General features: G+C 43.3%; 1 protein-coding gene across 6 annotated transcripts in view; it reads right to left on the bottom strand.

The window, feature by feature from the left end:
* The window catches only part of ncoa2 (nuclear receptor coactivator 2), a 64,176-nt gene that overhangs the window by 31,407 nt on the left and 19,233 nt on the right, over positions 1–13,536 (bottom strand). For all 6 annotated transcript variants that reach the window (XM_047567963.1, XM_047567962.1, XM_047567968.1 and 3 more), the window contains 3 exons: positions 7,454–7,561; positions 6,778–6,950; positions 1,961–2,064 (listed from right to left, as the gene is read on the bottom strand). In XM_047567963.1, the coding sequence (XP_047423919.1) occupies positions 1,961–2,064; positions 6,778–6,950; positions 7,454–7,542 (366 nt within the window). In that variant the 5' untranslated portion in view covers positions 7,543–7,561. The remainder of the gene's footprint in view (positions 1–1,960; positions 2,065–6,777; positions 6,951–7,453; positions 7,562–13,536) is intronic.

Raw genomic sequence — 13,536 nt, 5'->3', positions numbered from 1 at the left:
CTTCAGACTGTTTAGTCAAGATGTAAATCAAAAAAAAGGGGAAATTACAGGTTTCACTCCCTTTATTTCACTTTTCTGAAGTTAAGCACTTTATTCGAGCACAAATTTCACAATTTATTTTCTCTAATTTTGAAATGCAGTGAGAGAACATCATACACATCTGCATTCATGCACATACACTTAGTTCTATATTATGTGAGAATAGATTTAATTCAGTTCTTTTTACATTTTTGCTCAATATTCCTGCTTTATAGGCTTCATGTTATTATGAGAAACCATTTAAAGGAAATATATGAGACTAATAATTGTTGTAGTCTTAGATAAAGTTAGACCACATAGGTGCTTAAACTAGTATCATACATACATTATTTTCATATCTATAAACTAAATGTTTGCGCTTCACATTTGGTTGCATTTTCTCTTTTCTGACAGCGAGTCCACTGCACAGCTTCTAATTATCTGTTCGTCTCTAAAAACAGACCCGCGATCAAACAACGGGCTCAATTTTGGGGTTCGGCAAATCCCAGGTTACGCGCGATCACAGTGGGACACAAGTTTTCCCTGGCATGCCTCAACCCGGCTCGATCTGAAAATAGACTTAAGGAGATCTCATCTATCACTGCGTGCACCAGAGCTGCTCCAAAATGCAACACGGTTGTGTAAGTCCAGCCTGTGTGAAGAAAGGCCGTGAACTGGACAAGTAGGGCAAACAGAAACGGAGCAAACACCCTCGAGTGCCAGCTCTTGCCTTCCTGCAGACGCTCTTGCATAATGCCGTTAGCCAATACCTTGATTTACAATGCCCTCGCTAAATATACGCGGCAGGGATGACTAAAGCCACGACAAATCAATATACTCTAAATAAATACATTGTGAGCGATCAGGCTCTCCCCGTGCTGTATCTGTTCCACTTTGCACCTAACCCATTGTCTTGATATACGACTCTTTATTGCTTACGTCTGCACTAATATGGAGCAGGTAGTGAATCGCTGTAGGGTCAGCTCCCCTCTCGGGGTTATTTATATAACAGCGGTGCTTCGCAAACAGGGATTCACACTCTTACTTGCTTACTTACACTGTAATCTGACATCGTTTAAAGCATAACTGTGCTTTAAATAAATAATAATAATAACAGAAATGGAATATATGCCACAGTATTCTTGTAACAGGAAAAGTTTAAAACAAGAGCACGTTTCTTCGCAGCCTGTGTCTGCATGAGAGTGGGCAGCGGAAAAGCCTCGGAGGAGGGTCACGGGGCGCGTGGGTGCATTTCCTACCGACAGCCATTCTCTTCCGAGCCTCCTGTAATGAGCCCAAGCTGGCGGACGGGGACATGGCTAGAGAGGAGCGGGTGTGAATGGCCGATCCCTGTGTTTTGGGGCTGCTGACAGATGGGAAAGCTCGCAGGCTGCGCTGGGCTATATTTAGCCGCGAGTTAGTATGTCGATTCAGTGACGCTGGACCAGGAGGGCTATAAATATTCCATGACAGGACAGATCTAGAGGCGAAAGGAAGAGAAGATGAGGGAGGGAGGGAGAGAGGGAGGGAGAAAAGAGAGCCGAACAAGTACGAGGGAGGGAGGAAATGTGGAGAGGACGGGCTGAATGGACTGATTCATTCGCCAGGCTGTTGCTTTCTTTCCCATTATATGTAAGCACTTCAGTGGCCCTCCGCGGCACAACGAGGCCATTGCTCCGCTCGGTGATTTACAGCCAATCAGTGGCGGATACAAGACGCTGGCAGCTTTTACTCCACACACACCGCCACTACTCGGGGCTCATTTGTGATTGTTCTCCGTGGATGGCACTCTTCATTATATACCAATCATGATTTAAGGAGGAGGCCCCGTTTGAGCGTTTTCTTTGAGCGTTCGGTTTCAGCGCGAGGCACTCGAGTTAAAGTGTGGCATTTCCCAACGTTTTCTTCACAGATATGACACCATGAGTGATTAAGGACCCACCTCCAGCATCATTGGTCCCAAGGCATCTTTGTCAATCACACTTTGGCCTGTCGACGACACGTCCGCCTTCTGCACCTCCTCCTCGTTCGCTGCTGCTGCTTTTTCTGTCAGGGAGGGGAGGGGAAAAGTTAAAAAAACATTTAGGGAAACCTTTCCAAAAAACTTGATGTCCCGCGCCGCGTCTAAAATACCAAAATTATGGTATTTTAGTGAACAAATTCCCACCCGGTCCCGCGACACCAAAACACAGGGGTCAGGGAGAACAAGCAGAAGCAAACAATTCCCCCCCGAAACTGGCCCACATACTTTAAAAGAGGTCACCCGTTGACAAGTCTTTTAGCAAGTATCCATCCGGTTACAAAGCAAACACATTATTTGGTCCCTTTTGTGAAAACATGGAGCCGTGGCTCGAACCCAAGCGCGGAGCAACGAACTGAGTGAAAGGTTGTTGTAAATGAGTGTGTCAGAGCGCACGGCTGACACGCTGGTGGCTTGTTGCATTGTCATGTCTGTGTGTGTGTGTGTGTGTGTGTGAAGAAGCCATTATGGAAGGAGTGTGTAAACAACTCTTGTTCTAAATAGGATAGCAAGCTCAAGGAGTGGGTCAAGCAGCAAGGGCAGATGCACGGTTTATCAACAAAAAGATCATTTTTTAGACTAAAGTTATTAATTAATATTAAAAATTAAAGTAAGCAAACAATATTTCTTAGTTTTATGCAACTAAACACAACAACGTCCTGTCATTTTGAAACTTAAACCATTGGTCTTCAACAGGGGGTACGTGACCCCCAGGAGGTCTGCAAAGGTACTGCAGGGGGGTCACAAAATTTTTGGTTGATTTGACATTTTTTAATTTTTAATTTTTTTTTTTTTTTTTAAATTTCCCCCACAAATTTAAATTTCTTTAAATACACATAACCCGAATACAACATATTTTAGTAACGAGATAAAGGATAGCTTGATACTGAACGCAAAATGTAATAATAATGTATATTTATAAATAACACTAGACCTGGTTTAATATAGAACACATATAGTAGGTAGGGGGTCCCTACTTCATCTATCCATCAGTTTATATATGTGAAATTTTCCAGTTTGGGATGAATAAAGCCGCTATATATAGGTATGTTTATGGTTAGGGCAGTTGCAACCTACTGTTGCACATGCTTGAAATACAAAAAGGCTTAATATAATATTTGAATAACTCAATATTGAATGCAAAATGATAATAATAATGTATATTTATAAATAGCACAAGGTCAAGTTAAATATAGAACACATATAAGTAACTTTATAAAACTACTGTTTTCTTGCAGCGTCTGATTTTGCACGTTTTACATCCTTAACTAAGAACCTAAACCAAGCATTGCACATAACCATGATGTCGGCCTATATTTTATGATACGAGCGCTGCACAGTCAAGTTTAAAGTGCTCACGATGAGGACATTTAAATGGAGCACTTCTGAACCTACCGGCTAACAAACAAAAGTGTTATTTTAATGCAAAAAAACACTGCGAAACGGTTTAAACAAATAAGGCGTGAAAATTCAGAGCATCTTGCAAAGCTTCTGTACCTGCAGTATGGTGCTTTTCACTCGTTCATGCGAGTGGGTCAATAACCATGCAGAGAAGCCTTATGTTCAGAGCGGAGGCTGCCCTACTTTTAGGGATGATGATGAGAGGCGGAATATGAGTGGGCTGTCGGGTGTGTGGGGGGGTTGGGAGGGGGGCACATTTAACTGTCGCACCACGCCAAGAAGACGGCTGACCATATGGTGAAAAAATGTTGTGGGTAGAAAAAGCGAGCAAAATTCGTGTCCTTCCCTTTTTTGGGGAGTGCATGTGTGAAAAAGCGGACGCACGAGTGCAGGTTTACGCCTGGGCTCGGTGGGCTCACTCAACACCCCACAGACTCATATTCATCTCTTTCAGTGTTAATGATGTGCGCCTCAGCAGGACCTCTCCAGGCCCAGCGGGGCTCGGTAGACCAGCACAGCTGCCCTGGGTACAGACCCATCACTCAGTGTCAGCACGACCCTCGCTGGCTTTCTGTCCGTCTGCACCGCAGACAACGGAAGGGATTTATCAGGAACAAGCAACGGGTCAACACCTTTGCCGTGTACTATTTAACATTTAATTAAATGCATTTTTTTAATGCTTTTCACGTACGTATAATGAATACAACAATATATGCGTGGCAGCTGCTTTAAGCCCGTGAGTGCTGGTCTTAACCGCTCACTCTTGCCAACACTATGTGTAAAGGAAGCTGTAAAACTCTTGGCTTCGCTATTATTTTATAGGCCACGTAGAAATGTTATTACTCCACATATTGTCTGTTAAGGTGCAACAAGGCGGAAAGAAAAGAGCTAAGCTTATGCTAAGCATTTCCACTCTGATTTCAATTAGGAAAATGTACGCAGACAGCATGAGGGGAACAAGCAGGGCGGAATTAGCAACTTTCGGCGGGAGGCAGCTTTTTTTTTTTTCAAAGGCCATCGTCGCTGCGTTGCACTTCTCCGCAGGAAGGCTGCGACACCAATTAGTAAGAGTCACATTTTAAAGAACAGAAGGGGAAAAAAAAAAAAGATGTACCGCAATCATTCCTGCACATCTTTGGTACATCTCACTAAACGGATGACAGATGTGGTGAAACGAGCAGGAGTTCCTAGTTGGAACTATAAAAGAAATTCTCTTTAGGCCTCGGTTCTGTAGTAGGGAGAATGGGATAAGTCAGGCGAACGAGGGAGGGGACGGACAGACAGTAGCGAGAAGTTTGAGCGGGATTTTTTGCATCACAATTCTCAGCATTACATAACACTTGGCTCCGTGAGTCACATCAAGCTGATGACCTCACCAGCCAGTCTGATTCATGTACACCTCAACCGAGACAATCTTTGTCTACCAGTTTTTTTTTTGTTTTTTTTTTAATACATGCACAGTCCACACTGAAGTTGAGTCTTTGCATTTAAATTCACACGACGAGTGTAAAACATTTTTATGGTGCGTTTGAACCTGTGTGTGGGGGGGGGGGGTGAAATATGTACAAGACAGACAGACCTCAGCCAATTACAGAAGACTACTGGAAAGGAGAAGCTGGCGAGTAAAAGCGAGCGCGCTGATCCATTCGCCTGATGTGCTGGCTCGGAACGGATGTGGGAAAGATTGGCAGCCAACAAAATGCTGCTCTAGTTTATGCACGTTATTTGATGGAGTGACGGAGGGAACATTAAATCAATTGTGCTGCTCTTTAATAACACCATCAATTATTGCATGTGGAGCAGATGCCAAACCATAATACTTATGCCATCAAATCTGAGGTTTCTGCCGACACAAGGCCAGCTGTGGCACTCGTGGCTGTAGAGGAACCTTAACAAGAAACTCATACATGATACTACTAATTTGATTTGTAGCAGTGCTAAATCTATTTTCTGGTTTTCACTTAGGTTATGCTCGATATATGCACTCACCGGCCACTTTATTAGATACACCTTGCTAGTAAAAGGTTGGACCCCATTTTTCCTTCAGTACTGCCTTAATTCTTGGTGTCATACTTTCAATAAGGTGTTGGAAACATTCCTCAGAGATTTTGGTCCATATTGACATGATGACATCACACAGTTGCTGCAGATTTGTTGGCTGCACATCTATGATGAGAATCTCCCGTTCCACCACATCCCAAAGGTTCCTCTATTGGATTGAGATCTGGTGACTGTGGAGGCCATTGGAGTACAGTGAACTCATTGTCACGTTCAAGGAACCAGTTTGAGATGATATGAGCTTTGTGACATGGTGCATTATCCTGCTGGAAGTAGCCGTCAGAAGATGGTCCACTGTGGTCATAAAGGGATGGACATGGTCAGCAACAATACTCAGGGAGGCTGTGGCATTTAAACCATGCTCAGTTTATACTAAAGGGCCCAAAGTGTGCCAAGAAAATATCCCCCACACCATCACACCACCACCACCAGCCTGAACCGTTGATACAAGTCAGGATGGATCCATGCTTTCATGTTGGTTACACCAAATTCTGACCCTGACATCTGAATGTTGCAGCTGAAATCAAGACTCATCAGACCAGGCAACGTTTTTCCAGTCTTCTATTGTCCAGTGTTGGTGAGTCTATGTGAACTGTAGTCTCAGCTTCCTGTTCTTAGCTGACAGGAGTGGCCCCCGGTGTGTTCTTCTGCTGCTGTAGCCCATCTTCTTCAAGGTTGGACGTGTTGTGTGTTCAGAGATGGTATTCTACATTCCTTGGTTGTAACCAGTGGTTATTTGAGTTACTGTTGCCTTTCTATCATCTCCAACCAGTCTGCCCATTCTCCTCTGAACTCTCACATCAACAACTGCTGCTCAGTGGATATTTTCTCTTTTTCGGACCATTCTCTGTTAAACCCTAGAGATGGTTGTGTGTGTAAATCCCAGTAGATCTTCAGTTTCTGAAACACTCAGTCCAGCCAGTCTGGTACCAACAACTATACCACGTTCAAAGTCACTTAAATCCTCTTTCTTCTCCATTCTGATGCTCGGTTTGAACTTCAGCAAGTTGCCTTGATCACCTCTACATGACTAAATGCATTGATTACCGCCATGTGATTGGCTGATTAGATGTGTTAACAAGCAACTGAACAGGTGTACCAGGTATAAAGTGACTGGTGAGTGCACAATCCACATTTTAAGTAATAAAAACCTACTGAACTTCAATGGAGCCAGCTCAGGTGCCTTTGTATTATTTCCCACTTTTGTACTTTGGAACCTTGACAGTTTTGTCAACAGACTAAGACAAAGCGTCAGAAACGTTACGTGTCGCCGCTTGTACCTTGCTCCTTTATTTGTCTGATTTGTTTCACAGTTTCCTTCAGGATTGCACATTTGTCTGGTTTGACATTGAAGTTGTCGATGTCGTTGAAGTTGGCGAAGATCAGCTCGGCGAGCTCTTCTATGTATTTGTTCTCGTGCTCGCGGTTGCGCTTCTCGTTGCTCCGCTTGGGACTGCAGAGAGAAGAGGAACAGAAAAGCAATCAAGGCAGCGGCAACGGCGAGGATGACACAGGTTTATGGCATGTGTGCGTGTGTTTGTGAGAAGAAAAATCCATCAACATAATCCAGATATGTGTGTCCACATTTCCATAGCTGCCGCATTACAATGCACAGCATCTACTGTAAATCTTGGGCTTGAAGAGAAGAAGGCTAGAATCAATTATGCATCTAATGGCTTGAAATATATCTTTAGGCTTTTCCACTATGCCAACAAGGCGCAGTGCATCAATAAAGAAAAACCTACATTGTTTGGTGCTTGACTATAGATTAATTATGCAAATTTAGAATACATTCTCCCACAGTGCTGCAGGGCGCTCCGAGGGGCGCACAAGCTTTCAGACCCGACATTTTGTCAAAGTTGCTAATAACGTGTCTGCGTGTAGAGGCTCATTCTGGATGTGACCTTTGTTGCATGATAATTACTTTGCCCCACATTACTTCGGGTGATTACTTACCTGGGTCCTAGAAGTTCTGCAGAACATTCTTTGCGTTTTCGTGACTCTGCCCTGGCAGGGTCAGATGGGTTTTCACCGACTCCACTCATCCTCAATGCATATCAGCGCCTGGACAACAGACACACAGAAAGACGGAAAAAAACGTTTAACATACCAAAAAAATATGACTATAAACTTGCAACGCAATTATGTTCCCCGACGTAGATGTGTGTACATGCTAGCATGGCCATCTGCATACAACACACACACACACACACCATACTGCGCTGGGGGCACAGGTTGATCCACTCCAGGAGGAATGAGTGAAAATGGAGCGGAGAAAGAGATTGAATCATTTCTCTCTGATGGTGCAGCTCTCCCCAGAGAGGCTGAAATGAGAGCACGGCGCTTTGCCCACAGCACCAGACTGCGCGCTCAACCGTGTACCAAGAAAAACCCATTCGTTACACAAAACCAGGCAAAGCCAGCTCACATTAAGAGCGGAGTGGGTTTACAACGACAACATGTGTCCGTGTTTACTGAGCGCCTCCGAGACTTATTCACCTGCTCGCTCTCCGACATTTAACGCGAGAACCGCATCCTGTTCCCTCTTTTTGAGATCATTACGAGATGTTAGGAAGAAATCGTGTTGCGACCGTTTCCCGTTATACAAAGTGACAAGCTGGCTGAGGGCTGTTTCTGTTACTATCAGCGCTGTCTGGGGTATTTCTGCCATTTGAGATGAAATGCCATTAGGTTATGGTTCGAGTTTGCGCTGTGATATCGAGTTAAAACAAGATCCTTTTTTTTTCGGAGTCTGTGGTGCGTCCCTCATCCTGCGCGCCGACATCTCTTTAATTCTGCTCCAACCCCTTTTCTTCAGAAAGTCACCACAGGCTGAACTCCGTGCCACTAAATGAACGACCATCAATAATTGATCGGTGCAATGTCTTATTAAACACCACCATCATCTGAAAATCCGATGGTAGCTAATGGACTTGGATTACAATATAGGGGCATATCTACTGCATACGAGATGTGAACACATCCAAAGCATGTGGTGACATTTTTTTTTCAACGCGTCTTTATTATTCATGAGGTACTTCATATATCTTATTCACATATACACAGATTCTACATTTATCAAAGCAATAAACTCCTCTGAAATATTCCTCTAGCAGAGTACTGCATGCAAAGCCACTTTAGTTCATTAGCATAACTGCAAACAGTTTTACCTTATGCCATTCTTAGACTGCCCGTGTCTTATTAGAAATCGACTCCAGCAACATGCTGTAACACGTAGCACGGTTTTGCCCCATTCAGCACTTTTTGCCTTGCAGCATCAGCCTACCTGCTAACTGTTTTTTAAGGAAAGTGCTGAGCTGGTGGCATTTCCAGTTTAAATCTCAGGTTGCCTGGATTCCGAATGCAACAAGCGGCCGTTTCAATGCACACATTAAAAGGAAAAAAAAAAAGAATGCAAGCCGTCTTGCACGTGGGCACCTTTTTTTTGTTCTCGGAGGGTTATAAAGCAGAGAGAGGGACACAATCGGACAAACTAAAACTAAAGCTGGAGGAATAAAATTCAAGTCTCTCCCCCGGCACGGTGCCCAAGGTTGGGGCACGCTGTGTTGTGATACACTCTCAGCCGCTCTAACCATGGAAACGGCGATGACACACACCGCTCGCTGCTCAGCCATTACATAAGGAAGAACGGAGCACAGCACAATGCAGAGCGCAGAGGAGAGGGGTAGCATAGCTTGGCAGGCGCAGGCTAAACTAAAACGAGAGATAGTGACCATGCAAACTTGAGTCTGGCTCCCTCCTGGCCTGGAGTGACCTACTTAAAGCTAATGGTAGGGTCTGCGCTCGAATGGGTGAAGTTAAAGCGACGGTGATTGGCCAGAGAGGCAGAGGAGACTCTGAAGGGTAAAACGCATTGTGTTAACAAGTGACTTGAGTAGCACTGCTGGTCACGGACAGAGTATGGACGGATAATGAGCCACAAACGGCGCGGAAGTGTCCTTGTATTATGCTCTGATGAATGCCATCAGGGTGTCTTTATGTGGCACCGTGCAGTCCACTGAAAATATAACCGTCTCTATAGCAGAGGTGATATGCTTTTATTAATGACAACAGAAACAGGCCATTAAACTCTAATAGCTAAGTGGCACTCTAAGACCCATTCCTATTGGTTGTGCCCGGGCTTTCGGGCCCACGTTACCATGGGGATTCTGAACCTGATTGGTTGTGCCCGTCCCGCAGGGCCAGTTATGATTGGTTGTCTCCATCTCCTTGACACGGGAGTAATGATGGGTCATTGTACATTGAGACAAATAAGAGAGACAGGAAGTACCAGGCACGTCTCAATGACACCAGCGCAGACGGCCTGGCAAGCAGGCTGGAAGGCCCTTTTTGTTGCTGGGGGTTCTGAGCTTCACATGGGCAGACTAACAAGGGATTTCTAATCCTAGAGAATGCCCCGGATCCCTGGGCAGCTATAAACAGCTGGCCACTCGGTGTTAGCACTTACAGCATGGAGCTGTGCCACGGAGTTAATTATCAACATCGGCCACAAGGGGAGAGTTCCTCAAAGCTTAAATGTTCCTGGATATGAGAGGCTATAAGTGAATGATGGCATGTTCCTTTCGCTTCTGTGGCACACATGTACATATCATAAGCTCTAATAGTATGACTGGCATATATGTTTGCACGAACTGAAATGTTAACGATAAAATCCACGAACCGGGACTGAAGCTACGCGCTGAACCACACAAAAAACATGGAGACATGAAGGCACTGCTGATAATGGAGATGACATGTTTATGGCTCTAAATGCAGGTAGCGCCGAGCTTCATGAGAGCATCACGGTGCCCATCAATCTGCTAACAGTACGCATATAAATTATTCATTCTCACTTCCTGTTAAAAGGGAAGATTCGCGACTAAATTTACATACTGAAAGCCATAGCGGAGAATCTTTACATATAAATAAACGTCTGATAAATCCAGCGCAATGATTAAGATTATTAACCACAGATAAATCTCTTAAATATGTTTATTTTTCCTCCAGTAGTGACACTATCAACCTCGAGTTGATAAGATCGAGTCGACTACACTAACTACAAATATAACGGAGCCTATGGCAAAGAAACAGGGGTTACAAATGTAACTCGGGTTCTTCCTATTGGTACGTCATTGGTTCAAAGCAAGGTAGAAAAAGCGGAGGTGGGGCAAATACCACACAGTTAAGGTATAAGAATGACTGGCGTTTTCTGGAAGGCATCCATCAAATTTACAGTTCCCCAAGCTGTCAGCTCATTTAGTTCATTAGTGCTGTTAAGTTGAGACATATGGTCCATCCGTCATTACGTGCCGCCTTATGTTAGTCATAGACCGTGTGAAATCGGTGTCGAGCTACACGGAGGCTGTCAGGATTCACGCAGGAAAAAACAAAAGAAAGCTGCATCACATCTAGGAGTAGGCAGGTAGTTCATGATACTTGAGTCACGATACGGTGCATTATTGCGATATTTTGATATTGCGATATACTGCAATGTTCAACATAGTTCACTGAGAAATATTAAATGCAGCTTAAAATACACGTTGTATATATGCATCAGATCACAGTTATAATTCACTGGATAATATTAATCCAAATGATTTTTCCAATTTATTATAGTTGTATAGAAAAAAAAAATGGTGGTGGAAGTGTGAATCGGGCCAAACATGACTACTTCTTTTTCTTTTAAAATCGATTATTAACACATTCAAAATAGATAAGAGATAGTATCGGAAGGAAGAATATCGCGATATATTGCCATATCAATATTTTTTTCCCACCCCTACTCACATCTACACATCATGCAATACTCTGCTGCAGACAAACTTTAGCTAGAAAGAAATAAAGCAACTGCTGTGGGCGGCTGACAGTCACTGGGAAAGTACAAACTGAAAATGAAACCCTGAAATGACTCTTTGCTTGGGTCATGTGGCTTATTGCAGCCTTGCATACATTGTGTGTGTGTATGTATATATATATATAATCAATATTTAAATGTGTATATGCTTACGATTTTATTTGCTATGCTTTTATTTTATCTGCTACTCTTAAGCTGTGCTCAGTATATGTCACCGCTTACATAAAAGGTAGAAACCCCTCTGCAGGGACCTAAATGGTCATCTCTCAACAACTGTCACTTCACAACAAGCTTTCATCTCAACCACATCCGTTTCTCTAGTCATCCCCTCCGTCGGCGACAAGGAAACACCATGCGACACGATCCATGCCGCTGTTGCTATGCAACTGGTCCAACAACCGCATCACCTTGGACACTATTTTGCCAACTACTTTTTGTATATTTGTTCATTATGCTAAACTTTCTTGTGGTTTTTAATGAGCATTTACTTGTATGTGCAACAAAGCTACAGTGACAAAGTCATTTCCTTCGCTGATCATTAAAGTCTGTCTAAGTTTATATTAAGAATAAGAGACCCTGCGTCCTCATATGGAGACGTCAAGTTTGAGGTTTGTGGTAACTTATTCTGCTTCATTTAAACTTTTATCCTCATAAATAGATGCTAGTTGATGTAAAAACATGATAGTGGCCACAAAATAAAAGTGGACAAGGTACAAAACCTCAATTTTACAGTTGAAACTTGATTATTAGTTGGGACTTCATCATTTGCAATTCTGCTTTTGCACAGCAACGTTTTAAAAGTTAATTAACAATTTTATATTTTATTACATATTGTTGACTTTATTATAGTATTGATATAACATTTATATCAATAATATTATATCACATAATCCTGGTGTCCACACATGAGGACATAATATTTCCAAAAATTACTTTCCGTTCAAAGGTGACACTTTCTTTTATTATAGTTTTTTAGGTCCAACTAATCCCAAATAAAGATAAATGGAGAAATTAAAATGCATACCTAAGAAAAGATCAGGTTTGGGAGGTTAAACCACTGTAACCACCAAAATGTCACAATCTTCAGCATCTGACATTTTTCAGTGTCTGATGCCGCTTATCAGACCAAACACAGAGGGCATCTGACTAAACACGAGTGAAAGTCTGAGAAATCAATTGACTTTGAAAGTACTAGTTGCACTTGAGGGAGGTGATCATAGGTGTGTGTGTCACTGCTTATATCTTAGGTGTCACAAGAGCAGACTCTCCAGGACCGAGATGGAGCCGACCAGTCTGGTAAGGGAGGAATGCGGAGACAACGAGGGGCTGCTGCTGCCGCCGCCGCCGCCTGGGGAGTTGGAGGCGATTTCCTCCTGTCAAACCCAGCTGGTACAACCTGTGCATGACATGCTCTATCAGGCTGCGACACAGCGAAAGCTCAAAATAAATGTTTATCTGCTTCGGTGAGGCTGTAATGACAAAACACTAAACTTTTCAGCTAACTGGGGATGCACAGTGGCAGGCAAATTTACTCTACTGCAACGACTGCCTGTGCAGCGACGCCGCGCTGCACACGCTTGACAAAACGCCGACTTGACGTCGTGCACAAAAACGGGACGACAGGACGCTGCTGTTGTCAAAATTTTAGAATTAAAATACATCCACTATGACAGGATAACATGACCTGCTTTGGTCTGCAAATGAGCTAAATCACATCTCCCGTCTCAGTTGTAAACACATTTGTCTCAGAGTTTTTAGTAGTCGTTTAACTGCAGTTGAAGTAACTGACTTTAAAAGGAGAAGTTGGAAAATCAGCATCATAATAAACTAAGCAATTATTTTACCATATACGTTTGGGAATTGTGTGTAAATACATATAAATATAAAATATGAAATATGAAACAGAGGCGCTTTGTATTTGCCAACAGTATCTGGGCAAAAAACGTCTGATACTCTGATGGGCCGGCCGATATATGGGGCAGATATTTGGACAGACGGGCACATCCGCAGGCAGCCCTGTGCTGCTGGAGACACAGCGGACCTGTGCAGCCCATACATTGCCCCTCTTCTACTAGCAGAGTGCGTGCAGCTGGAAAATGTTTGTACTCATACGCTTGTCAACTTTTTATCATGAAACTCGAGAAATATCAGTATTGGCCGTAAAAAAATCCATATCGAACGATCT

This window comes from Mugil cephalus, chromosome 18 (assembly GCF_022458985.1).
Source record: "Mugil cephalus isolate CIBA_MC_2020 chromosome 18, CIBA_Mcephalus_1.1, whole genome shotgun sequence".
Classification (NCBI taxonomy): Eukaryota; Metazoa; Chordata; class Actinopteri; order Mugiliformes; family Mugilidae; genus Mugil; species Mugil cephalus.
This window is presented reverse-complemented; position numbering and strand designations above follow the sequence as displayed.